General features: G+C 41.4%; 2 protein-coding genes across 4 annotated transcripts; both read right to left on the bottom strand.

Moving 5' to 3' along the window:
• Window positions 1-3,852: 3,852 nt before the first annotated feature.
• LOC115662925 (deSI-like protein At4g17486) lies at window positions 3,853-6,990 on the bottom strand. Its single transcript, XM_030585014.2, has 4 exons — window positions 6,833-6,990; window positions 5,446-5,697; window positions 4,495-4,782; window positions 3,853-4,298 (listed from the first exon to the last, which is right to left on the bottom strand). Exons 2-4 carry the CDS (start codon window positions 5,654-5,656, stop codon window positions 4,048-4,050), a joined length of 750 nt encoding a protein of 249 aa, XP_030440874.1. The 5' UTR covers window positions 5,657-5,697; window positions 6,833-6,990; the 3' UTR covers window positions 3,853-4,047.
• Window positions 6,991-11,216: 4,226 nt separating this feature from the next.
• LOC115662923 (putative pentatricopeptide repeat-containing protein At3g18840) lies at window positions 11,217-16,327 on the bottom strand. Of its 3 annotated transcripts, XM_056305072.1 has the most exons (4): window positions 13,982-16,327; window positions 12,108-12,480; window positions 11,774-12,011; window positions 11,217-11,554 (listed from the first exon to the last, which is right to left on the bottom strand). In XM_056305072.1, exon 1 carries the CDS (start codon window positions 16,111-16,113, stop codon window positions 14,062-14,064), a length of 2,052 nt encoding a protein of 683 aa, XP_056161047.1. In that variant the 5' UTR covers window positions 16,114-16,327; the 3' UTR covers window positions 11,217-11,554; window positions 11,774-12,011; window positions 12,108-12,480; window positions 13,982-14,061. The 3 variants fall into 3 exon arrangements, with proteins under 3 accessions (XP_056161047.1, XP_056161046.1, XP_030440872.1); XM_056305071.1 differs by having other exon boundaries at window positions 11,217-11,541; window positions 11,774-12,480; XM_030585012.2 differs by having other exon boundaries at window positions 11,774-12,480.
• Window positions 16,328-26,556: the final 10,229 nt, after the last annotated feature.

The following is a 26,556-nucleotide window of genomic DNA, read 5'->3' on the forward strand; positions in this document are numbered from 1 at the left end:
CCCTCCTTCTATCACATGTGTACCATTTTGCGATTTTTCGTAATGTTAATCCAATTTAACAGAGAGTAAATTTGTCACAAATGTACTAAATTAGGATTTTTGGTGGTTAAAAAATTAATTTATGGTAAATATGTCATAGGTGTACCAGTTTGAGGTTTTTTATGGTAAAAGAATTAGTTCGGGGTAAATTTGTCATGAATGTACCAGTTTGGGGTTTTTCGCGATATTAACCCAAGGGGAAATAATATAATTGATTTTTGAATATTAACCAAATGTGTAATGTGGTTCTGAACTTTTAATTTTTTCCGAACGTGGCCCCTGAATTTTAACCTAATGTGAAAATATAGCCTCTGAACTTTTGAATTGTTCAATGTGGTTCTTGAAATTTTTGTACATGTTTAAAGTAGTTTCTGGATTATATGAAAATGTTCAATGTTATCCCTAAAATGACGATATGAAATATTTTCATATAGTCAAAAAAAGCTGCCATCAATGTTAGAGAAAGAATGACATTAGGAGCAAATATTTCCAACTCCTACGAATGTGACATTAGGGAGGGTGACCATTTCGTATGGAGATGCGCTAGTAGTTCTTATGAACTAATATATGCCCTTTAAATATTACATCATATAAGTTTATTTATAAAGATAAACTCTTAAATAATTCCTGGCCTAACTTATGTGTACGTTTCTATTAATTAAAACCATGAAAACAATGTCAAATTTTAAGTTTCGGTTGTTTCATAGAAAATGAATGTTTTTAAAAATATTTTCGTAAAAATAATCGTTTGTATTAAGTATTTTAAATAATTTCCATAAAGACTGAATATTAGGTTCATGTGACCCCCCACATCTACATAAATCTTGTTATTAAATCATCATTCATTGAGAAATCAAAGTTATAAGAATGAATGAATGAATATATAAGTAAACAAGACCTTTGATTCAAGCAACTTGATCAATATTCCCCAAAACATTTCTTTCTCAAATGGACAGTTTATTGGAATTTTCTTAATAGGTCAAACCCACCTCGCCATTACCAAATTATTCAATCTAATCTATCATGCGAAAACTTACTTTTGCAACTTACAAGCATTTAATGTAAGCATCTAATTATCCGAGTTTCATTAGTTAAAATAAAAATGCCATGTGAATTTAAAGTAACGACGGAAAAGGAACTTCATTTTTTTTTCGAAAAAAAGAGAGATTATTAAGAAAGTTGAGCCTAATTGGATACCTAGGTGAACGTGTAAAAGCATTGGTCATTTGCAAACAAATATAACAACTGCGCTGCGGGTTTAGTACACATGGAGAGGGGTTAGCGATGGACGCCCTTTTAACACCCCATTTTCAAGTAAGTCCGTTCAATGCAATTATCAAATAACTTCCTATGATATTGATGCAATTTCGATTTTTCCGAAGACGTAATAAGGCGAAATTCCCGCGTTACGTTACGGCCCGTCATGACTCCATGTGCCGTGTGTATTTGTGTTTTGAAATAGAATTAATGACATGCAGATATATGCATGGGCACCAATTTGTGATGCATATCCCTATGCAATTGACTAAGTGGCGTTTTATTTAGGGTTAATATCACGAAAAACTCTAAACCGATTTTTTTTATGACAAATTTATCGTAAATTAATTTTTTGACCACAAAAAACCTCAAACTAGTACACCTATGACAAATTTACCAAAACTAATTTTTTAACCATCAAAAACCCAAAAATGGTATACGTATGACAAATTTACCCTCCGTTAAATTAGATTAGTGTCACGAAAAATCATAAATTGGTAAATATGTGACAAACAAATGGGTAAAACCCTAAACCGGTATACCCGTCAATTGCCACGTGTCATCCAACTTAGCAAATTGACAGTAAAATTTAACGGAAACTAACGGAGGGTAAATTTATCACAGATGTACCAGTTTGGAGTTTTTGATGGTCAAAAAATTAGTTTGGAATAAATTTGTCACAATTGTATCGATTTGGGGTTTTTTGTGGTATTAACCCTTTTCTTTAAGAATGCATAATTAGTTTTAAAATTGATGGAGCCATGTCATTGTTTGGCCTACTTAGACATGGGTGTTTTCGTCTTTTCCACCATATATGACACTGATTTTGAAAGATGAAAATATTTTTAGGAAAATAACCATAGTTTTTTTTTAAAAAAAATTCGAAAATCATGACGTCCATATTAACGAGCACAATGACAACTTAGAGAAAAATATTAAAATTCATAGGTTTATTTTAGTAGAGTAACAGTCATATAAGTATTTAGGTTTTTGGTATTTCTCAAAACTTAGTTTCGATATTTCTCAAAAACCTATTTATCCAAGGAAAAGTCTAATTTAGAGCTGCAAAGTAATGACTATTTATTTAGGGTGCGTTCGTTTAGCAAAAAATTAGTGATTTGAAAAATATTTTTCGAAAAATGATTGCTTATATCGTGTAGAAAAATAAATAAATGGACAATTTTTTCATCACCCACGAAAATATGTAGGCATAGATTGTTATCGATGATGAAAATATTTTTCATTGACTAAGTTTTCTAAACGATATAAGCAATTATTTTTTGGAAAAATGTTTTCCAAATCATTCATTTTCCGCGAAACTAACACACCATTTCTAGCCTACTTCTAGCATTATGACGACATGATTTTATTTAAGTGGGATTTTATAACCCTTACTTGACATTGTGCCCCTTTCTTCAATAAGTACATGCCTGAGAATCACTGGAATTTCGCCATAATTACGTTGCAAAGAGAAAGGCGAAATTAGTAACTTGAATTTGAGAGCATAACATAAAAGAGATATTTAACGTTGATTACTAGAGGTGATCGGTTCGATTCCAAGGTGAAATCGGGAACCGGACCGAGAGAATTGATTCCCAAAATTAGGAACCGGGGACCGGACCAGTTGGTCCTAGGATCAAGAACCGGACCGAACCGGTCCAGCCCAATGGAACCAGTCACTTAGGGTTTATTTTTTTTTTTTTGGTCAAACACTTAGGGTTCAGTTCACATTTTACTAATTTTTGTCAATGAATTTATGTCAATGAAGTTCACTTAGGGTTTTAGTTCACATTTTACTAATTTTTGTCAATGAATTTATTTAGTTCACACTTTACTATTTTTTTTGAAAAAAAAATTTAAAATATATATATAGTCACTCTGGTCCGGCTCTCCTTTGGAACAGGGAACCGGACCAACACTCCTGGGAACTGGACCAAACTAGCTGGTCCGGTCTGATCCAGGCAATCTGTTTTGCACATCTCTATTGATTACCGAATTTGACAAAAATTTGACCGGGCATAATTTTACTGTCCAACGTCCAATTGACCTGAATTTTATGCTCATAGTAAAGTCGTTACTTGAATTAATTTAAGATGCAATTCAATTTTCGAAGAAGTATCGGGATCATAGATTTCCGAAAGTCGAGTTGAATAGACAATCGAGTAAAAATTTATGATAATTTTTTGGTTAAAAACCTGATCACCGTGATTCTTGTAACTTAGAAAGTTTATGACTTGATCTTTACGGCAACATTAATCGATTTGGTCAAATCATTAAATTTCCGACACCTCGTGATTGGACGACTATGATTTAAAAGATCAGATATCTCAAAGTCCAGTCGTCTAATTTGGACAAGTGGGGTATGGTCAGAAAGCCAGAGACATGTGAAGAAAGAGAGCTTGCAGCATCTCATTCTGCAAATGAGTACCAAGACTTATCACAATCCCTGTCATCTCATTGTCCATCAATTCATGATCATGCCCCCGCCAGCTTTGGTTCTTTTGGTACAAGGACTTGATCATTCATGTGTGTTCCATTTCTAACCTGGGATCAAACTCAGCAACATCAAAGAAATTGATACAAGCCACTCTATTTTTACATCAAAGTCACAATCTGAAATGAGAATCTCATACCCCCTCAAGCCAAGCCATATGCTACGGCGAGCATCACAAAATCGCTAGATGGAACGGCGGGCTATCTAATGAAAGATTAAATAGAAACAAAGGGACAAAAGAAAAATGACACGCGTTTTTACCCTTCTTTAGACATGCGACTTTTGGATTTGGGCGCCTTTAACTCCCAGGGAGGCAAGCAGCCTTTGTAAAGAGAATGTAGAAACAGCGAGGACATGGAGACTTCCTTCTCGTGTAACGAGATCGACGGCAAGCAACCGAAAGCGCTCCTCAGTTTCTTCCTCTCGTTTTCGCCTCCTTGGTAGTTTGGGTTGTGGCATAGCGAGGGAACCTTGAAAGCCTCGGGGAGTATGCAGTTGCACATTGAACCTTCAACGTCAGCAAAAAAGATGCTAGTCAGTTAGAGCTAAGTAGGACTTAAAGCCACAATGTTATACCTCCTTCTTTTTGAAGAAAGACCCTCAATTCAATGTCATGGTGTGTCAGATACAATCAGCCGTGCGAACTGAGAAGATAAAAGTTAGATACACATGGTGCATGATGAGTTGGAGGATAATGGCAATACCTATTCTTGCGAGTCGATTTACCCATCTCGGAATAGTCTTCCCAGTGAGCTTGAAGCACATGTCTTCACAGAAATGATTGCAGTTCTTAACGATCAAGTGATACATATCACCATGATAGCTTGCAGATTGACGCTCGATGAAATCTCTGACCTGGATAGGATCCAAGCTTGTTGTCCCCACAAGTATGGACTTCCTGAACTTAAAGCCAGGACACTGTCTCGGTTCAACTTCAAACACGCCACTTGATGGATACTCATGAGCTCCAAAAGCATATTCCACGCCATAAACTGCATGAGCGTAGTGATTCTCGCAACTCAGAAATACAAAGGAAGGAAAGAAGCACTGTATAAGAGTATATATGCATGTGAGCAAACGATACAAGATAAAACTCTCAAAATTGAGAGCACAACTGTTTGTTCTACAAGTCAAATTTTAGAGGACAAACAAAATAAAACTCTCAAGCTGTGCGCATGACTGCTTGCGCTAAAACTCAATTATTAGAGAATATGCGGATTATATCTTCCATCTTATCACTTCTCCCTTGCGGTTAGGCTTCAGAGTAGGAAGTCAACACATCTATGTGAATAGAAAGGGACATTATTACACTGGTGAAATTGAATGGACAACTGTTTGTTTAAAAGCTTAATGACAAACTACACGCTATATTCTAACAAAAATAGTCTGCATAAGGGACATTTATCATATTGCTTCCCGTTTGAGATGTGGAAAAAGTATTCTCTTGTTGACAAGGTTCTATACACTGCTTTTTCAAAAGGAACAGCCTCTTGAAATATCCCGAGAATGAAAGCGTGGATTTTAAGTCTTGGTTATAGCAAAATATACCCAGAGATGTTGCATCATACTTGTACTACTATAGATATGCACATGGACATGAGCAGACATACAAATTAAAGAACTTGGACTGGTTATAAAGAAGTGAATCCACCAACCTTCAACACCAGAGTGGAAAACACCGATTCCCGACCAGTAGAAGTAATCATTAACCGCTGTCAAGTCATAAACATTCAGAAAAACAGGAGCATTTCCTCGGCCATATGGCGCCGGTTTCACTTTTTGAAACGAGCAGAAATAGTCACCAGACTTTCCTCGTATACGACGAGATACAATAGATCTCCAGCGGCTTACTGGTCGAGCTTGCATGCTTGTGGCTAAAACCAGGAACCAATTAACCTAGTCCCCACCTGCAAACATTTGAAACATGAATTTCTACAATTGCGCCGAAAAACTGCACCGGTACCAAAAACAACAGAGGTGTTACACCCACAGAGCTTAATAGGGAAGAAACCCAAGTTAGTGAGCTCATTCTTGCTTCAAATACATCTCACCAGTGCCTGAATGTAGGGAAAATGCAGCATTACTATGATAACTCTACAATTTCCGCTTGTAGAACTTTGTTTTTCGGTATTCTAAGAGTTTACATCTAGCAGTGGGTCATCGTTGTGATCTTATCAACTGAAAGCTACCTCTAATCTGAAATCGTATTAGGCAACAACCAAATAGAATTTGCTTAACTACATGCTCATTGAAAATTCCACCGAAAAGATTTAAGTTCGACTATAACAATGCTATATAAAACTTATCATCTTATCTATACCATGCCCCGCCACGTGAAGGATGATAGAACGACTCAAGCCCGAATCATATCAGCTACCTAACACCTATGGTTTTAAAAGTAACCGTTTAAATGTGTTGTTTATAGAAAGGGAATGGAAAAGGGGAATGCGCATTAGACCTTCGGGCTATGATACCATGTCAGGAAATCTCAACCTAAGAACTGAAGCAGTGAGGCATAGATCATCTCTTTCTAGTTTCTTTTTCAGTTAATTCAAACATCATCTTCGCGTCCCATCAATCCGAAATCTCGAGTTATTCCAAGCGCAGGTCTTGTGCATACGCGCACATATGCAGATTCCAGCTGGAAAGAACAAATCTCAGCTGATCTCACTTCTTCACAAGCTCAATATAGAGAGCCCAGAGAAAGTAAGCAAGAATCTGGGAAAACATTTGAAATGCATGACATGAACAAATGAAAGAACGCCATCCAAATTGAAGAGAAACCAGCTGCATTCCTCTTGAACTGTCTCAAGAATCGATAGAGCAAAGTGCAGCTACTGATCTCAGCCAAGAACACAAGATTCTTGACAGTTTCAAGACCCACACGAAAGAATTGCACAGTGAATCAAAGAACCAAGAACCGGCCCACAAACAAAACAACAAAAAAAAAAACAAGAAGAAACCAGAGGACCAAGAAGATAGACAAGCTAAAGAAAGCCAAGAAATCCCTGAGAAAACAGGAAAAATTTGGCATCAACCCACCTTGGAGAAGAAACCCATTTAGATTTCGAGAGTGGGAAACGGTGTTGCACAGCCCATTTTCTCCACAGAGCAGAAGAAAGCACCTGACGATGCCCTGAGAAACAGACGAGACAAGAAGGGAGCGTGAAGGCTGTCTTCTTCCTTTGTGTTTTTTTCTTTATTCCTTCGTTTCTTTGTTTTTGTTGCTTTTTCGTTTTTGGGGTATGATTGAGCAAAAAGGGCGTTGTGAAGTCTCGTTACCTTTTTGGGGTAATGTAATTGTGAATGCTTGGCGCGGCTTTTTCGTTTTGAACATTTTCTACCTAATTATTTTTTTAGAATTTTGAAACCGAATTTGTAATAAATGCTGAGGAAAATCCCCAATTTGTAAAAAAAATAATTCGGAATCGACTCGAGGATTTTCACAAATTTTTAAGTTGAGTATTATTTTTAATTGTAGTGACAAATTCAAAAGGAGCTTTTCGGTTTAGCGTATAGCCAAACCAATGTGATCCAACAAAAATAAGTGGAAAAATAAATTTAACCAAAAAGAATGAACAAATGCATCCCCCACACAAGCATTCCGATAAAATAATATAAATGATATTTAATAAAGGGTTAACATTACGAAAAACTCTAAACTGATACACCTGTAACAAATTCACCTCAAACTAATTTTTTTACCACAAAAAATTCCAAATTAGTATATTTGTGATAAATTTATCGTCCGTTAGTTTCCGTTAAATTGCTGAGTTGGATGACACGTAACGGTTGACAGGTGTATCGATTTGGAGTTTTATCATCTATTTGTCATATATGTACCAGTTTGTGATTTTTCGTGATATTAATCCGATTTAACGTAAACTAACGAAAGGTAAATTTATCACAAATGTACCATTTTAGAGTTTTTTATGGTCAAAAAATTAATTTGAGATAAATTTATATAAATTTATAGTTTTTCGTAATATTAATCCTAAATTTAATTAGATTTGTGTTTTTTTTAATAAATCAAACCCTTTAACAACAAAAACATGAGTTTCTTCAAACTGGAGACACAAATGATTATTTCACGGATCAGAATGATCGTCGTACGTCCTCGTTTGTTATCGGTTCGTTCTTAAATCTTGACAAGGACGGAAGCGAGAGAGAGAGAGGGTAAAAGAATGAATAAAGAAAGGAAAAGATGGAAAGAAGCTGCAGATGGGACAGCAATGCGTATAAAGTGTTAAAAAAAGAGAAGATTTTGATGTTCATGTGAATCTCTTTCTGGGTCCACGTCCCTATTACTGTTCATGTTTGACTTGACCGGCTTTTGGGACTGTCTCTGTTTGAAATATTAAATTGGAATGTATGCATGTGAATAGCCATTGCAACCTGTTCAACTGGTCTGAATAGTCACATTGGCTGATTTAAATTATGAGCGATTTCATCCCGGGTAAGAAGTTAGACAAAAGAACCGATTAACTCCGTCAATTTTTGTGTCCATCAGCACACATGATCCAGACCGAGGTTTCGAATGACAGCCGGTTGAATTGGTTGGTGTGATCCAACTATGTGAACACTGGCAATTAGCGGACGATTGTTATTTAAGGATGTAGTTGACTCGAGATTAGAGTTGACATGGGTCTACTACTCCAATTTGCCTCCATTCGACTTGATTGGATAATGGATGAATGCTCAACTTTAAGTGGATTGAGTTTAGGATTTTTAAATTCAAACTCGACTCGATAGAACATTTCATTCACCTCGAGCTCGACTCTAACTTGATTGTCAATGTTAAAACTCAAAATGGGAACAGTGAACTTGGTTGGAGTTCTCACCAGGAAATTTTCCTACAGCACAAAAAATCGGGTCAAGGCATTCAGGTTTTATATCCGGATTTACCTTTAGATGCTTAAGTTTGTGATTATTTGAGAGAGAGAGAGACTTTTGAAGAAATTAAGGAGATAAAAATGGCCAGGCTGATACCTATGGACTTGAATCACTATTTATAGGTTACCCTTTTGATGAATTGTCGAGTGATGCTTAACATATTAAGGCCTTCGCATAACAAGTGAATGAGATGTTTCGACAAGTGGTGTTCACACTGCTCTTAGGGATGCATATCTAGTCCTTTTTTCAAATAATGATCGTACCGTTCTCTCTTCTAATGAGGTGTCCTAAAATGGCTTCTTGACAAGTGCTTTCAACCGGATAGATCGGGCCTTGAAATCATGTTTTAGTGGGTCTTCCCGTTGAGTCCTACACTTACTCTGTCCGCATAAACGGAACACTTGTCAAGAGTCAATTCGTCGGTTAAAACCACCTCTATTGATCAAAAAATTGGTGTTACTCAAAACTCAAGCAACTAACTTGTAAAGTCATATTGAATAGTACCATCATCGAACTATTTTCTCAGTTATGATATGTGAGAGTCTATAATCACCTGACAAAGCTAGACAATGCTCTCTCATTAGTTCGCTGGTTTGTTTGACCTTGCATTGGACAATTTAGCGGGGAGCGCCAAGGTTGACTGATGCTTAATGTCTAGTATTCCTTTATTTTTTAGTAGGGTTAATACCACGAAAAATCCCAAATTGATATATTTATGACAAATTTATCTTAAACTAATTTTTTGATCACAAAAAGGGTTAATACCACCAAAAATCCTAAACTGGTACATGTGTGACAATTTTACCCCGAACTTTTTTTTGACCACCAAAAACCCCAAACTGGTATACCTGTGACTATTTTATCCCAAACTTTTTTTTTTACCACCAAAAATCCCAAACTAGAACACCTGTGACAATTTTACTCCAAACTGGTAAACCCGTGACAAATTTACCCTAAACTATTTTTTTGACCACGAAAAATCTCAAACTGGTACACCTGTGACAATTTTACCCCGAACTAACAATTTTTTAATAATATTTTTTATTTTTTCGAATTTTTTTATTTTTTCTTTTCTTTTCTTTTCTTTTTTTTTTTCTTCAACTTCAACTTCTGGCCGATCGCCGGTCCGGCGACCGGCCAGAGGCGGAAGCCGGCGAGGTCGGCCCCGCCGGCCGCTGGCGAGGGCTGCCCTCACCCGACTCAAGCGAGTGGTCGCCTCACCGGATCCGGGCGAGGCGGCCCTCGCCGGTGTCGGGCGAGGGCCGTCCTCGATCGCCCAGCGAGGGCGGCCCTCGCCGGCACGGGCAGGGCTGTCCTCGCCCGCCCAGCGAGGTCGGCCCTCGCCGCGCTGCCGCGCGAGGGCGCCCTCGCCCGCCCAGCGAGGTCGATCCTCGCCCGACTCAGCGACGGCCGCCCTTGCCGGCGGCCGGGCGAGGGTCGCCTTCGCCTGGGTGGGCGAGGGCCGACCTCGCCTGGGTGGGTGAGGACAGCCCTCGCCCGACGCCGGCGAGGGCAGACCTCGCCAGATCCGGCGAGGGCCGCTCTCGTCGGTGTCGAGCGAGGGCTATCCTCGCCCGCCCAGGTGAGGGTTGGCCTAGCTTGACGTCGGCGAGGGTAACCCTCGCCCGTCGCAGGCGAGGGTCGCCCTCGCCTGACTTAGGCGAGGGTCGCCCTCGCCCGACGCCGGCTAGGGCGGCCCTCGCCAGCAACCGGCAGGGCCGACCTCGCCGGCTTCCGCCTCTGGCCGGTCGCCGGTCCGGCGACCGGCCAAAGGTTGAAGATGAAGAAAAAGAAAAGAAAAGAAAAAACAAAAAAATTAATAAAAATTCAAAAAAATAAAATTAAAATTTTAGTTCAGGGTAAAATTATCACATATGTACCAGTTTGGGGTTTTTTGTGGTATGTTCAGGGTAAAATTGTCACAAGTGTACCAGTTTGAAATTTTTTGGGGTATGTTCTGGGTAAAATTGTCACATGTGTACCAGTTTGGGGTTTTTGATGGTAAAAAAAAAAGTTCGGGGTAAAATTGTCACACGTGTATCAGTTTGGGATTTTTGGTGGTATTAACCCTCATAAAAAACCTCAAACTGGTACACTTGTGACAAACTTACCATAAAGTAATTTTTTGACCACTAAAAACCTCAAACTGATACATTTGTGGCAAATTTACCTTCTATTAAATTGGATTAATATCACGAAAAATCACAAACTGGTACACCTGTAATAAACGGAGGGTAAAACCCCAAACTAGTATACCCGTCAATTGTAACGTATCATCTAACTCAGAAATTTGACTGTTAAATTTAACTAAAATTAATGGAGAGTAAAATTGTCACAGGTGTACCAATTTGGGGTTTTTGGTGATCAAAAAAGTAGTTTGAGATAAATTTACCACATGTGTACTAGTTTGGGGTTTTTTGTAGTATTAACCCTTATTTTTTTTTCTTTTTATGGGCCATACGCTGACTAATGAATGAATTAACAACTATTTGATAATGCTACCGCTACTCGAGTCAATAGTTTCAAGCTCCAATTTGACTTGGAAAATCGCAATAGTTGAACCACCGCAACTTGTATTAGACCATGAAGAGAGAGAGAGAGAGAGAGATCTCAAAAGTTCAGTACATTGTGATTAGCTTCGTCATAATCATGTCAGGATAGGCCTGTCTTCCTTTTACTAAACTTTGAACATTGACTGAAATTTGCAAATCTGAGAGGCAGCTCTTGGAATCAAGTACTGTTGAATCTACTAAGTATATATTCATGTTGGGCATACTTTCTGAGTGTTCTTATGACACCAATGGAGTTGTTTTGGCTTTGCAAGTTGAATTCATGTCACTCTCTTGAACTTCCTCGCACTGAAAAATTAATCTGCATCAGGAATTTACATATTATACATAAAGGGTTCTGGATGATAAAAAATTCATGAGTATGACAGGAGTATTGCATCCAAAGGAATGATATCATCTCAAGTAATTCAAATTGTGGGAGAAAATTAGACGCAAAGTGGATGATTACTGCAGGATATTTATTTCTCTGAATGTATGACATCAATTGGTTTGAAGAAATGAGCTCAGAAAATACACATACCATGAAAAGTACAAGTGACTCTTCTCATATGCCCAAGATAATATTTCACAGACGTACACCATCAGCACGGAGTTTGGAGAGTGTTGCTATGTCCATCATGGTGCATATTTGTTCTCATCCCTGATCACCAGAAGCTCCAAAGAGTAATGACTCAGATGAATTCAACAAATTTGCACTTGCTCAGGCGGCACCTTAGGGGGAATTCACCATGGACACCAGATAAAACTGCCTTATTCTCCTGATGCCATAAAGACTGTCATGCTGAAACTGTGAATGAAATACGTCCAGAATGAGACAGCTTGATATGACCATGACATTGTCTGGCAATTCATACCTGCATTCTACATAAGCATATCCAGATAGCCACTATAAGACCATTGTACACATTATTCGCCCTCAAGATGTTGCACTTTCATACATTTATTCATTTACAAGCTTGTCTTAGACAGCGACTTCTCGAGTTTCTTTGCCATCATGTTTGCAGGAAGTCCTTGGAGATAATGGTGGCTTACTTAGCAAACAGTGGACAGTCCACGAAAGTCCCAGCTGCAGGCTATCAGTCTTCTTCCAGAAAAGGGTCTTCTTTCCTGGTTCTTCCATTTTCAGCAAATTGAGCCTCTTGCTTTATGAGATCATCACCGGCAACATGACGAGCTCAGATTTCGGCAAGTTAACCTGTCCGATGGTTCTGAAGAAGGTGCTACAATCTAGCAGTCGGAAAATAACAAAACATAAGAATTGTCCATAGAAGTAGCAACGAGCAAGTTTCCCATCACATTTCTACTACCAAATATTTTTTCTCAATAACATTTTACAGATTCTAATAGTCCTCTTTTATGGCGTCTAAGAAGTTTTTCTAGTACAGAGTGAATGTAAATGTTTGTCTTTTTTCAGAGTGGCAAATCCAACTACTGATAATAAATTGTCTAAATTTATTTATTTGAACAAATGGCATAACCAAAGGTGACTGATAAAAATCTTTTCACAACTTGAACTATATATGCAATTCTCGAGCAAACTAATCTTGTGGTAGTTCGACATCAGCTTTTTCAGAAACTCTCCTTTGATACCACATCAGATTTTTAGAGAGACTAATACTATTTGTGAGAGAGATAGCGAGGCATGGTATATGGCGGATCAATGACTAATATGGAGAGTTTGAGAGTTACAAAATAAGGAAAGAGTGTTTGCAAAACTTGAATGTGGGTGTTTATGCATTAGACATGACAAGCATAATTGATGAAGAGAATACGAATAGTTAGAAGACATTTAAATAAAGTTGCATTGGCTTTTACCCCAGCCACATCCTGGAACTATATATACGTCTTCATCCTCTAGCAGTTATCTTCAGCCCATCCTACTTTAGAATAAAATTAGAATAAAATTCCACTAATCGAGCAAAACCTCCGTTAGCCTGAAGGTTTTGGCATGACCAAGCTTTGCCACTAAAGCTTCATCCGGTGGTTCTTCTTTTCCATCACAGTTGTTCTTTATCTCCACCGTCCAGAGTGTGGTACACCGATGAGTGCATTTCCTTCTTCAAATTATATATGTTTTACCATTGAGCATTAAAACATGATTTTTGATATAGTGTCAAGAGTGAGTATTGTCGGCAAGAATGTTCGCGGCTGACAAGCAAACCTACAAGCCTATCATTGTCCTTTTAATATGTTTCTACAATTTTCTTTCATATTCAATGTTGTACGGATGTAAATTGAAAAGCAGTTCATGCATTTCGTTCCCAACAGATATTCATGTCAACACGGCAAAGTGGAATTTCACCACGTATTTTCTTTTGCATGTACTTACTCTTATAATATCATGAGAACCTTTTCTAATGGTATTATTTTTATTTTTTGCTTTCTTATAACATTCAAGGATTATAAAGTTATGTCCACCCACTCATCTCCCCTTCAGAAATAATCTATCTAATGTATATATGCCACTTTCTTAGTACATGCTCATCCTAACAAAAATTTAATGCACAGTGGAGCTATAGAAACCTGTGCAATGCACGGGCTACCGGCTAGTTTTAATAATATGGAGATGAGGGCAATAGCCCCCACCATTCTACAGTTGAATTCGTTGCTGTGTTTTTATTTGAACAATGAACACCTAATATCTTGTAAAGAGATATATCAATACCATCATGACACAGGAGGGGGCAAAGTCTAAATCAAATTAAATTTTCAGTCCACGGTTCCGTACCTCATCCTCTTCTAAATATCTATGCTCTTGAAAGCAGCCGTAGACCTTCCTGTCCCAAGCATTTGAATTCATCTGTCCCCTTATGTTGATGTTAAACTTGTAATCTTTCCAACACTTGAATTGGATAGCGCACGTAAATCTGCAGATAGGAATTCCAAGATTGAATATATAGCCTCTGCTTTTGAATGTGATGTATCACCAGAGGTAAATGCATGAATTCCATTTTCAAGATACACCCAACTGCAGCCAGCAAGCTTCTTGGTTTCCTTCCCTCTCATTTTCTCTCTTACCATGCGCATCTCCCCCCAATTTTGCTCTGCTGCATATGCATTTGCCAGCTGCACATACCGAGATCCATTATCTTCCTCAATAAGCAACAGTTGCTCTGCTGCTTCTCTTGCAAGGCTGAGGTTCCTATTTATCTTACAGGCATTCAAAAAAGCCCCTAAAATCACAGCATCCGAATTCCTGGGAATTTTTTTCATGAGATCCATTGCTTTTTCTAGTTGATTTGCCCTTCCATACAGATCAATCATACAGGCATAGTGATCCATTTCAGGCACTATTTCGTAATCTTCTACCATGGACTTGAAATACTTTTCCCCCATCTCTACTAACCCACTATGACGGCAAGCAGATAGAAGCGCAATAAACGTGACCTCATCAGGTTTCAATCCTCTTTTTAACATTTCTTTATACAGCTTCATAGCTTGATCTTCATGCCCATGATTTGCATAACCGGAAATCATGATATTGTAGAGAATCAAGTCTCTTTCCGTGAGTTTTTGAAATATCTTTCCTGCATATCCAGTACTGCCAGACTTAAAATACATGTCGATCGTGGCACTAATTAGCTTCTCCTCCATTTCCATTCCGGTTCTCAGTGAGTAAGCATGAATTTGTTTTCCAGAATCCAGTGCCGCTTGCAATGCACAGGCACCTAGCAAGCAGATGATTATGGGTGCATCAAAAGAAATGTTTGCATTCCCTCTATATTCATTCACCAGTTCAAATACAGCTTCACATTGCTGTGCTTTGACGTAACCAGTAAACAAAGCTGTCCACACGATAGAATTCTTTTCGGTCAGAGAATCAAAAAGTCTCCGTGCTTCAGACATGTTACCTTGAGATGAATGACCCACGATCATAGAAGTTATCGAAAAGGAGTTCTCACACTCAATTGTCGCATAAACTGAGTCCGCATATTTCATATTTCCACACTTGCAGTAAACATCCACTATGGCACTCTTAACAAACAGATTTGATATCAACCCATCTCTCAAAACCCAAGCATGAATCTCCTTTCCAAGCTTTGAATTCCGCATGCTGGAGCAAGCATTCAGAACACTAGCGAATGTGTGCTCATTCCACCTAAATCCACCGTCCCTCATTTTTATAAATAAATTCAAGGATTCCTCCTCAAAACCATTCTGTGCATAGCCGGAAATCAAAGTATTCCAAGACACTGTATCATTTAACTTGGGCAATCTCTGGAAGAGATCCAAAGCCATTTCCATCTTAGCTTCCCTACAACAAGCTGCCATCATCGCATTCTTGGAAACCAAATCAACCTCCACTTTTGATTCACAGAACACCCTGTACGCTTCTCTGAAACTCCCACATTTAGAGTACATGTCAATTAAGGAGCTCATGACATACCCATCCGTATCATTCCCCGTACTCACCAAATAAGCATGCAACTGCGTCCCATAACACCCCACACGTAACTTCGCCACCAAGTTAAGCATCGCTGTCAAAGTAAACTCGTCGAACTTAAGACGATCACGCATCGACTGCATCTTGCCAAACCATCCGAGCGCATCATCCTCATGTCCTTCGACGGTCACGTAGCCGGCCAGTATCGAATTACAAGTCACCAAGTCCCTGTCGGTGGCGGAGTCAAACAATGCTCTCGCTCGGGTCAAGTTCCGAGCTTTTACGTAAGCCGAGATCAGGGCATTCCAAGAGTACACATTCCGCTGAGGCATTTCGTCGAACAGCTTGTGGGCATATCGCAAGAGGCCATTCTGGGAGTAGAGGCGGATAAGCTGGTTGAACAAGAAAGTGCTGGGGACAAAGCCGGACTTGACTGCTCTCGCCTGGTAGGCTAAACCATCTTTCAAGGTCCTCATTCACATGTTTTGTCAGGTGTTACATGAGATTGGACGAAAAGAAGGAACTCGTCACTGCTCAAACAACACACGACCCTTCCAGCTTCTACGACAATAATAAGAACACATTTTAGTGACATGAGTCCATCTCCTGGTAGAGAGAGAGAGAGAGAGAGAGAGAGAGAGAGAGAGAGAGATCAATGGCAGCAGCCAAATCTGGGCTGTCACACGGTGTTAATGATGGTTAGGCGACTAAAATAAAGCAGATGTTAAATTTGGCTTTTGTCAATTTATCATAAATGAGTAAAGAAAGTGAAAAAAGTGACGAAAAATCCCAAACTATATAAATTATGACACATTTATTCTAATTTTTTTTGTAACACTACAAACCTTAACTTATACCCTTATGATATGCCCACCCTCCGTTACAGTTCTGTCATTAAAAATCTTATGTGGACGATGGAGGTAAAACGATAATGATGTGGCGTGACGTGGTTTTCCTATAGCCAAAACGACGCCGTTTTGATGGCCATTTAAGCCACACACAGCGTTGCTTTGTGTCTCTCCTCTTTGTCCCTCTCTCTCTTTTGTTGAATTGAAGAGTTTATTTGCCCCAAATTCTAGGGTTTGGTTATGGTATCTCTCTTTGGAAAATTTCATTTGCTCTTTCGATTGGTTCCTCCGTGTTCTCTAGTGGTCGATGTTCCCTCCTCGTTTGTCCTAAGCTTCATTCGTTGGTTGGCTCATTGTTGAAGCTGTATTTGCTCGATGTGAGACTTGCTCGATTCGGGACTTGCTCAAAGAAGCTCGATTCTAGCTCGGTAATTCTTTGAATTTGCGTAAACAGAGTTTCTGGAGTGCTTGTGGAGTTTTTCATACCTCGGTTTGTCCAATAAACTTGATGGGAGAAATGGTAAAAAAAAGAGTTAAAAGAGATTGTGGTAAACCGAAGTGTTGTTGTCCACCTTTGATAATGGAGTCGCGTTGGGTCTTAAGCGCGTTTGCTCAAGAAAAACTGACAGGTCGAGTTCATTCTACTTTAGAACATGATATATTGTTAAAGCAGTTGCCTTATCTTTGTAGGGAAAATTGAAGAGTCTCTTGACTTTAATCTCCTGCATATAAAAAGATAATGATGCTAAAGCAGGCCCATCGCTCTGCAGCTTCTCATTTCCTTCGCACTTTCTGGTAGGCTAAACCATCTTTCAAGGACCTCATTCACATGTTTTGTCAGGTGTTACATGAGATTGGACGAAAAGAAGGAACTCGTCACTGCTCAAACAACACACGACCCTTCCAGCTTCTACGACAATAATAAGAACACATTTTAGTGACATGAGTCCATCTCCTCGTAGAGAGAGAGAGAGAGAGAGAGAGAGAGAGAGAGAGAGAGAGAGGAATCAATGGCAGCAGCCAAATCTGGGGTTGTCACACGGTGCTAATGATGGTTAGGCGACTAAAACAAAGCAGATGTTAAATTTGGCTTTTGTCAATTTATCATAAATGAGAAAAGAAAGGGTACAAAAATGACGAAAAACACCAAACTATGCAAATTAACACATTTATTTTAATTTTTTTTATGATACTAAAAATCTCAAACTTATATCCTTATGACATGTTTACTTTCTGTTACAGTTCTGCCGTTAAAAATCCTATGTGGGCGATGGAGGCAAAATGATGATGATGTGGTGTAGAAGTGGTTTTTGTATAGCCAAAACGACGCCGTTTTGATGGCCATTTAAGCCACAAATAGCGTGCTTTGTGTCTCTCCTCTTTGTCCCCCTCTCTCTTTCATTGAATTGAAGAGTTTATTTGCCTCAAATTCCAGGGTTTATTCACGGTATCTCTCTTTGGAAAATCTCATTTGCTCTCTCGATTGGTTCCTCCGTGTTCTCTAGTGGTCGATGTTCCCTCCCTGTCTGTCCTAAGCTTCATTCGCTGGTCGGCTTATTGTTGAAGCCGTATTTGCTCGATGCGAGACTTGCTCGATTCGGGACTTGCTCGAAGAAGCTCGATTCTAGCTCGGTAATTCTTTGAATTTGCGTAAACAGAGTTTCTGGAGTGCTTGTGGTGTTTTTCATACCTCGGTTTGTCCAATAAACTTGATGGGAGAAATGGTCAAAAAAAGAGTTAAAAGAGATTGTGGTAAACCGAAGTTTTGCTGTCCACCTTTGATAATGGAGTCGCGTTGGGTCTTAAGCGGGTTTGCTCAAGGAAAACTGACATGTAGACTGTTAAAGCGGTTGCCTTATTTTTGTAGGGAAAATTGAAGGGTCTCTTGACTTTAGTCTCCTACATACAAAAGATGCTAAAGCAGGTCTCTCGCTCTGCAGCTTCTCATTTCCTTCGCACTTTTTGTCAGTACTGAAAAGAAATGGAAGTGACAGAACAAGATACAAGTGAAAGTGGAAGCATCTCAACTGGAAGCAAAGGAAAAGCTCTATTATAGATGCATAGTTGTATTGATAGGATTGATGGGTGCAATGCTGCTGTTGGAGTTGGATTGTAAGACCAACTCTGCTCAATTGTATTAGCAAATATAACTTGAATTGTATTCCATTGTATTAGCAGATCCAAGTTTATCAATTTTATGTACCATTAAGTGCCTGTGTGGGTGGATGTCACTAATTTACTTGACAATATCTATACATGTTACACTAATATAAGTAAATGACAAGTTTCGCAATATTTGCAGCAGGAGATTAAACTGAACTTGGATTACAACCAAAAGGGAACTCTTCCAGTTCAACCAAAAGGGAACCTGGATTAAAACCGAAATTCTTGTACTCTTTGTTTTCGATTACAACAAAAAAAGTACAAGCAGCTGAGATTCTACATTAGTGTTCAACTTGGATTACAACCAAAACGGAATTCCTGCGGTTCAACCAAAAATGAACTTGGATTACAACCAAAAATGAACTTAGGAAGTGCTAAACATATTTGAGGACTTAGACTACCATGATGTATCAAAATATTAAGGGGCATTTTTGGAAGAAAAAAATGAGATTGATAAACAGTAATTCGCTTGTTTGAACGCCAACAGGGAACCTTTGCACGATCTCATTTTGATTTTGTGAATAAAATTAACCAAATGATACTTAGCAATTTAAATTTTATGATAATTTGGAATATCTCCAGGGCAAGTCCTATGCCAAATCTTCTGCAACTAGAGAAAGCAGCTGCCATTTGGCTAGATACCACAACACAAAGAGGGAATGAGAAGTGGCATAAGGAAGTTGTCTCTCACCCCTAAGCATTTGCTACCTACCCATTTTGTGTCATTCCGGGAATCAGGATCAAGTGAACTTCTGTTGATGGTCATTTTGCATATGCATTTGGCTCACGCAAAATGGGTGCATATGAGAAATTAGAATCGCTCCCCAAGAGGATCATAAATTATTTGCGATAAAACACATTGGTTCTTCTTACATCCTTTTATGGTACTATGGTAGTTTAAGCAAAGTAATCATAGCTGTTTGATTGAGATAAGTATCGTGAATCGAATATAAGCACATGTGATATATCCCGTGATATATCCCGTTGCCTATAAGCACATGTCCTCCCTCTCAAATCCACCTCAAATCGATCATCATCAACTTCAAATCCAAACTTTTCCCCAATACATAACCTGGCAACACAAGATCTGCGATATTCCGAATTTCGACCCATTTTTTGGATTTATAAAACATGTATTTCGTCAATGCGCTTATAGTTAAATTTCACCCGGAACTGATCACTCTTGGGTTATTTTTAAATTTGAGATTCGCCAAAATCGCATTCGATCGAATCTGGCCGTTATTTAGAGTCCGAACTTAGGTGTCGAATTTATCGGAGTTTCGTGACAAATTTAATTAGACGACGTCAAAATAAATGTGGCCAGCATCGTTATTGCCCAGATTTATCGGAAAGTGAAATTTGGACTGGATGCGGATTTTTACCAGTATACCTTGCTCTTAGTTTATTTTATTTAGTGTCTTTTAGCCTTTTTCTTAATTTCGAATTTGGGAATTTTGGTGGCCGTTGGATCAAACTTGTTCACCAAGATCGTTTGTGGGCTATTGGATTGCACTTGAGTGCTAGGTTTGACTTTTGTCTGTGTGTGTGTCTCTCTCTTCTCCCCCCCCCCAGTCACGTCCCCTCCCCCTCCTCTTTTCCTGCTCACGCCCCCTCCCATCACGTTCCCTCCCTCTCTCTCTCCCTTCGGCCCCGATTGCTCTCTCCTCCGCTCTATCGGACGCTCGCCCCCCGCTGTTCGCCCTAGCCGCCGTGTGCTGCCGTTCAGCAGCAACCTGGGCCGCCGCTCGTCGGTCGTCCGTTGGAGCCGCCTCTCGCCGGTCGTTCGCCAGCTGCCATCGTCGCTGCTAGCCTCTCCCTTGTTGTGGCCGAGCTCCCCCTTTCCCCTCCGGTGCGCGCCTCTTGCTCGCCGTCCAGCTACCGCGCGCCGCCCGTCTAGTCGCCGCGCTGCCCGCTGCTGCCCGCCGGCGACCGCGCTGCTGCCGCCGGCGACCGCCGCGCCCACGCTCGGCCGGCGACCGCCGCGCCGTCGGGCAGCTCACTCCCGGCGCCGCCGCGGCGACCGCCGCCGCTCGCCATTCTTGACTCACTCCCGACCGCCTCCGTCTCCCCCTTGCTCTGTCGCCCATGTTCCAGCTCGCCGCCGCCGTCCCACCGTGAACCCATCCATTCACCCCCCCTGGCCGCCACACCCATCGCCATTACCGTCCAGCCGTCGTGCTGACGTTGCTCACCCCTGCTACCGCCGGTGCCGTTATGGCCACCGCCATGCTGCCCCTCCCCTATTCTCGGCCCTTAGCTGAGTCCTTGCCGAGCCGTCCCAGTCGCTTGCCCATCTCAGTCGGCCGCTGTCCTTGCCTTGGCCGAACGTCCTTGCCCTGTGCCGAGCCGCTGCCCGTCTCCGCCGTGCCCGTCACTCAGCTGCTCGCCCTTGCCGTGGCCGAGCGTCCCGACTGTGGCCGAGGGCCGTGCCGAGAGCTTGACCGGCCAGCCGGATACTGTGCATATGCATGGGCCGAGTCCGCCGCTGCCCTGACCAGCCATTTGGCCGCCCCTTGCCGGTTTTCCTTGGGCTTGAACTAAGGTAAGTGACTTCCTAATCCTTACATAGGACTATGTGTATTATTGGACTTGTTTAGAGGCTAAACCGGGTGAATTAGGGGCTATTATGATTGAATTGATTTACTAAACTTTGGGCTGAGTGGGGTTGAAATGTTGGATGAATTGGGATGACTTTGGGGCTTAATTAGTGGCTGATTTTGGTGGGTCCAATGGCTAATTTGTTGCGGCATTTGTGGGTGAAATTTGATGCTTGAACGTGGTCGGTCCGTGTTGAATTATGGCTTGTATGTGGCCGGTTTGAATGTCGGATTGGTGGGCTGTGAGAAAGGACCTGAGATGTGTTTACGCAGGTCGTGGATAGTTGGATGGATGCGCGTGTGTATTGTGCTTGGATAAATTGAGTGAATGTACGTGTATATGGTACTCGAGTGATTGTGATGTGTACATTGGGTGTTATTGCATTATAGTGATTTGACTGATATGCAGAGTTGGCGTATGATTCGAGGTGAAGTAAGTACGTTTATGTGAATCCTAATATGTCGATTGTTAGATTGCATGTTGAGACTCGTCTGGGTACACATTGGCCTATGTGGGGTTTAGGTTGTTTGCTTATTGAGATTTATTCTCATTGTTGTAATACAAACCATTTTAGACCCTCGACCCCGATCATGAGCGATCCGTACCGAGGCGTTTTGGGGTCCCCATCCACACGGTACATGTGGAGATCGAGTACCCCGTGGGTGTAGATAAGACCTACATTAGGCATTATAGTATAGTTTGGGTAGACGAGGGCTTAGACTAGTTGCAGCGTCACACCTATTTGGCTTGGTTCTATCGCGAGGGCTTAGAGACTATTGGCCTGATTCGTGGTTTCGAAGGACAACAACATGGTGGTGAGGATGCCATGGACCGAGAGCCTGCAAATAAGTATGCTCCGGATGGCGAGGTCATTGATCCTGAGGACCCTAGCCTTGAGCCAGTACTGTTAGCACCTGAACCTGTACTGGAACCTGAGGAGTCTGAGCCCGAGGAAGAACCCATGGAGTCCGAGTCCGAGCCCGAGGAGGAGCTCATGGAGTCCGAGCCCGAGGAGGAGCCCATGGAGTCGGATCCTGAGGAAGAGCAGATCGAGATCGAGACTGACACGGAATCTGAGTCCCCAGGGTTTGACTCGGACTGGGCACCGTAGGGGTGATGGGTGCTAGGTTGAAAATTCTCTTTTGGTGGAGGCCTTTTTGTATAGCTAGGCTAGTCTACCCGACCACCTGTCCCTTTTTGATGATATTGGTGGATTCTAACTCTAGGAGCCTAGTGTCTGATTGTATGGTCGAATGTTGTAAGTAATTGTCCGGCTAATGATATGCGTTTATTGATTTGTACAAGTGTTATTGATTTGTACTAGTGCTATCCCTTCATCATTGTTTAGCATCTGGGTTGATTGAATTTCGCTTCCGCTTGCGTATGTCGTTGGGTATTTCGTTTGGGTCGACGACGGGTCCTGGGACGTCGCATTTGATACGACCGTCGAGGGGCGTCGCGTGCTCGTTGGAGGTTCGGGGCGTGACATCCCTGTTGATTTGGTATCAGAGCAAGGTCAGCTCGATCCAAGTTAGTCGAAGCCTGGAGTGATAAGGAGCGATGACTTTGGGGTAATTAGTTAGGGAGACTTGTGTGCCATGCGTACCCCCAGACTGTTTGATTGTGATTGCTGAGTGATGTTATGCAATAACATGTGAAGTGCATGTGCGACAGAACTTGAGGTAAGTGCACGAACCCTATTGGTTGTGATTGAGTGATGTTTGTGATTGATTGCCTACTTTGTGAATTGTTGTTGTAATTCATTGCCTAGGGCTTTAGAGTTGTAGAGTTGGCCTAAGTCTCTAATTCGTGAGTGGAATTATAGCAGGTAGGCGAGTGTGAGAACCCCGTGAGAATGAGCAGCTGAGGAAGAGGTCGAGGTTGATGTCGTGTGGCCCTATAAGCTAGAGTTGTAGAGGATCCCCGGGTGGATGGAATTCTGAGGGAACTACAAGAAGTTGGAATTTTAATGGGCAGACAGACTCAAGATAGAAATGCTACTGTGGTTGCTGTCGCTGAGGCCGCTGTTGCCGCAGCCAATGGGGCTAATGGAGACAATGGGGACAATGGGAATAATGGGAATGTAGGTCAGGGCCAAACAAACGCAAACAGACTGATGTCTAAGCTGGTCGAGCAATTTTTGAAGTTGAAGCTTCCGAAGTTCGATGGGAGAGGTGATACTGAGGCTACACCACGATGGGTGGAAGAATTAGAAAAAGCCTTTGAAGTACTAGGGTGCACTAAAGAAGAGAAAGTAACCCTAGTAGTCTACCAACTTCAAGAAAATGCAAGCGATTGGTGGAAGGCCACCAGAGGTCAAGTGTTTCCTGCTGGTATTGCTCAGACTTAGGCCATTTTTACTAAAACCTTAACGGCAAGTATTTCTCGGAAAGCGCCCGAGAACGAAAGCTAGCAGAATTCATGGGACTCCGCCAAGGCCAGATGTCGGTGGACCAATATGAAGCTGAGTTTGTAAGGCTGTCTAAGTTTGCCCCAAGAATGGTAGAGGACCCATTGGACAAATCTCGGAGGTTTCGAGATAGGCTGAAGCTGGACCTCCGCAGTCAAATGATATTGCTGAATTTGAGGAATTACAATGAGATTTACGACCGGGCTCAGGCAATTGAGCGTGATATGATGGATCGGGCTGCCGCCTCTGGATCACGGTACGCCCCGGCTTGGGACAACCGTCGCTTTGGGACGAGACCCATGACGGGAAATAGTCGCTTTGTCCTTCCCGTCAGGAAGAATATCGGGAAGCCGAACCGCTATCAGAATGCCCCATGTCGGTTGTGCGGAGGGAGACATGGAAATAGACCCTGCCCAAATAGGGGCGAAACATGTTTTAAATGTGGCGGAATGGGCCATCAAATTAGGAACTGCCTCAACAATAGACAGGCTAGGTCGCCTACACTGCCACCGCCGCCCCGGAGTGGAAATTAATTCGGAACTATCCAGCCGGCTAATCAGAATAGGCCGCCGGCCCAAGGACGAGTATATACGATGGCGAGAAGGGAAGCTGAGGATGCGTTTGGCGTGGTCACATGTACGGTCTCTCTCTGTGATCATGCTGCATATGCTTTGTTTGATTCGGGGACATCGCATTCATTTATATCTGAGCAGTTCATTAAATTGTCTGGAATTGAGCCGAAACCGCTTGAAGTTATGCTGTATGTTACTACTCTGTTGAATGATAAAGTGCTGATTTAGTTGGGTTGCCCTGATTGCAAAATAGTGATTGGTGATAGGGAAGAAATGATAGATTTGACGGTTTTAGCTATGTATGACTTTGATGTGATAGTTGGTATGGATTGGCTAGTTAAACTGAAAGTTGTAATGGACTATAGTAACAGGGTGATCCAATTTAATCCGGTTGGACATCCTAGATTTGAGTTCGTGGGAAACCGAAGAGGAACCTCGATCCTTTGGATTTCGTCGCTCGAGGTAACTAAGCTGTTGGACGAGGGGTGCCAAGGGTTTCTGGTGACTGTAGTTGATTCGACGGCTGGAGAACCGACGCTAGAAGACATGGTCATGGTGTGCAATTTTCCCGATGTCTTTATTCGAGAATTGCCGTGATTGCCACCTGATAGAGAAATGGAGTTTGTGGTTGAGTTGGCCCCCGATACGAAACCGATCTCGAAAGCACCCTATAGGATATTGCTGTCAGAATTGAAGGAATTGAAAGTTCAGATGCAGAAATTGTTGGATAAGGGCTTTATTCGTCCGAGTGCGTCTCCATGGGGAGCACCAGTTTTATTCGTGAGGGAGAAGAATGGATCATTGAGGTTGTGCATTGATTACTGACAGTTAAATCAGGTGACCATTAAGAATAAGTACCTACTACCAAGGATAAACGACCTGTTTGATCAGTTGTAAGGAGCATCGATGTTTCCTAAGATCGACTTGAGGATTGGTTACCACCACCTGAGGATTAAGAAGGAGGATATACCAAAAACGACATTTAGGACGAGGTATGGGCACTATGAGTTTATAGTAATGCCGTTCGGACTGACTAACGCCCATGCTGCCTTTATAGATTTAATTAATCGAGTATTCAAGGAATTTCTGGATCAATTCGTAATCGTGTTCATAGATGATATCTTGGTATACTCAAAGAGTTCCACCGAGCATGAGTTACATTTGGAGAAGGTTTAACAGACTTTAAGGGAACATACACTTTATGCTAAGTTTAGTAAGTGCGAATTCTAGCTCCATCGAGTGGCATTCTTAGGACATGTGATATTCGGGGAAGGAATTGCAGTGGACCTGACAAAGATTGAGGCCGTCACGAATTGGCCGAGATCGACAACGGTAATTGAGGTTCGGAGCTTCTTGGGTTTGGCAGGTTATTACAGACATTTCGTGGAAAGATTTTCGGCATTAGCAACATCGTTGACACGGTTATTAAAGAAGGAAATGAGATTCGAATGGACGGATAAGTGTGAAAGAAGTTTCCAAGAGCTAAAGCAGAGGTTGACGACTGCGCCAGTGTTGACGATTCTGTCAGGTCCCAAAGGATATGAGATCTACAGTGATACGTTGCTAAAGGGACTAGGATGCGTGTTAATGCAACACGGAAGAGTGGTGGCATACGCATCGCGACAATTGACACCGCATGAGCTGAATTATCCGACGCACGACTTGAAATTGGTCGCGATTATCTTCGCCCTTAAAATTTGGAGGCATTACTTATGTGGGAAGAAGTTTCAGATTTATATAGATCATCAAAGTTTAAGGTACTTGTTTTCCCAAAAGGAATTGAACATGAGACAGCGCTATTGGATGGAACTCCTTAAGGACTATGACTGCGATATTCTGTATCACCTCGAAAAGGCTAATAAAGTAGCGGATGCACTAAGTCGGAAATTGAGCATCGCCTATATGATGGTCAAGGAATGGACCCTGTTGGAAGGAGTTCGAGATTCAGAGTTTAAGTTTGAAGTGAGTCATGTCTCAAGTCTGCTTGCCGCATTGAGGATTGAACCGGAAATCCAGACTAAGATTAAGGCTTTACAATCAACGGACCCGGAGATTCAGAAGATTCTGGAAATGGATGTCATCAAAAGGAAACCGGACTTCCAGGTGTCCGAAGATGGGATTTTGAAGTTTCGTGGACGGCTATGTGTGCCCTATGATGCAGAACTTAAGGAAGAGATTTTGTCAGAAGCTCACCGTAGCAATTACAGTATTCACCTGGGTAGTACGAAGATGTACCAGAACTTACGATAGCATTACTGGTAGAATGGCATGAAGGTGAATGTAGCTAAGCATGTGGCCAAGTGTTTAACATGCTAACAAGTGAAGGCG

The sequence above is a fragment of the Syzygium oleosum genome, unplaced genomic scaffold (assembly GCF_021117445.2).
Source record: "Syzygium oleosum isolate NSW1041296 unplaced genomic scaffold, Sole_v2.1 Sole_v2.34, whole genome shotgun sequence".
NCBI lineage: Eukaryota > Viridiplantae > Streptophyta > Magnoliopsida > Myrtales > Myrtaceae > Syzygium > Syzygium oleosum.

Coding starts and splice junctions, on each gene's coding strand:
- LOC115662923 (XM_056305072.1), bottom strand. CDS start 16,113: ATGAGGACCTTGAAAGATGGTTTAGCCTACCAGGCGAGAGCAGTCAAG.
- LOC115662925 (XM_030585014.2), bottom strand. CDS start 5,656: ATGCAAGCTCGACCAGTAAGCCGCTGGAGATCTATTGTATCTCGTCGT. Junction 4,783..5,445: donor TTTCCACTCTGGTGTTGAAG/GTTGGTGGATTC, acceptor ACGCTCATGCAG/TTTATGGCGTGGAATATGCT. Junction 4,299..4,494: donor AAATCGACTCGCAAGAATAG/GTATTGCCATTA, acceptor CTGACGTTGAAG/GTTCAATGTGCAACTGCATA.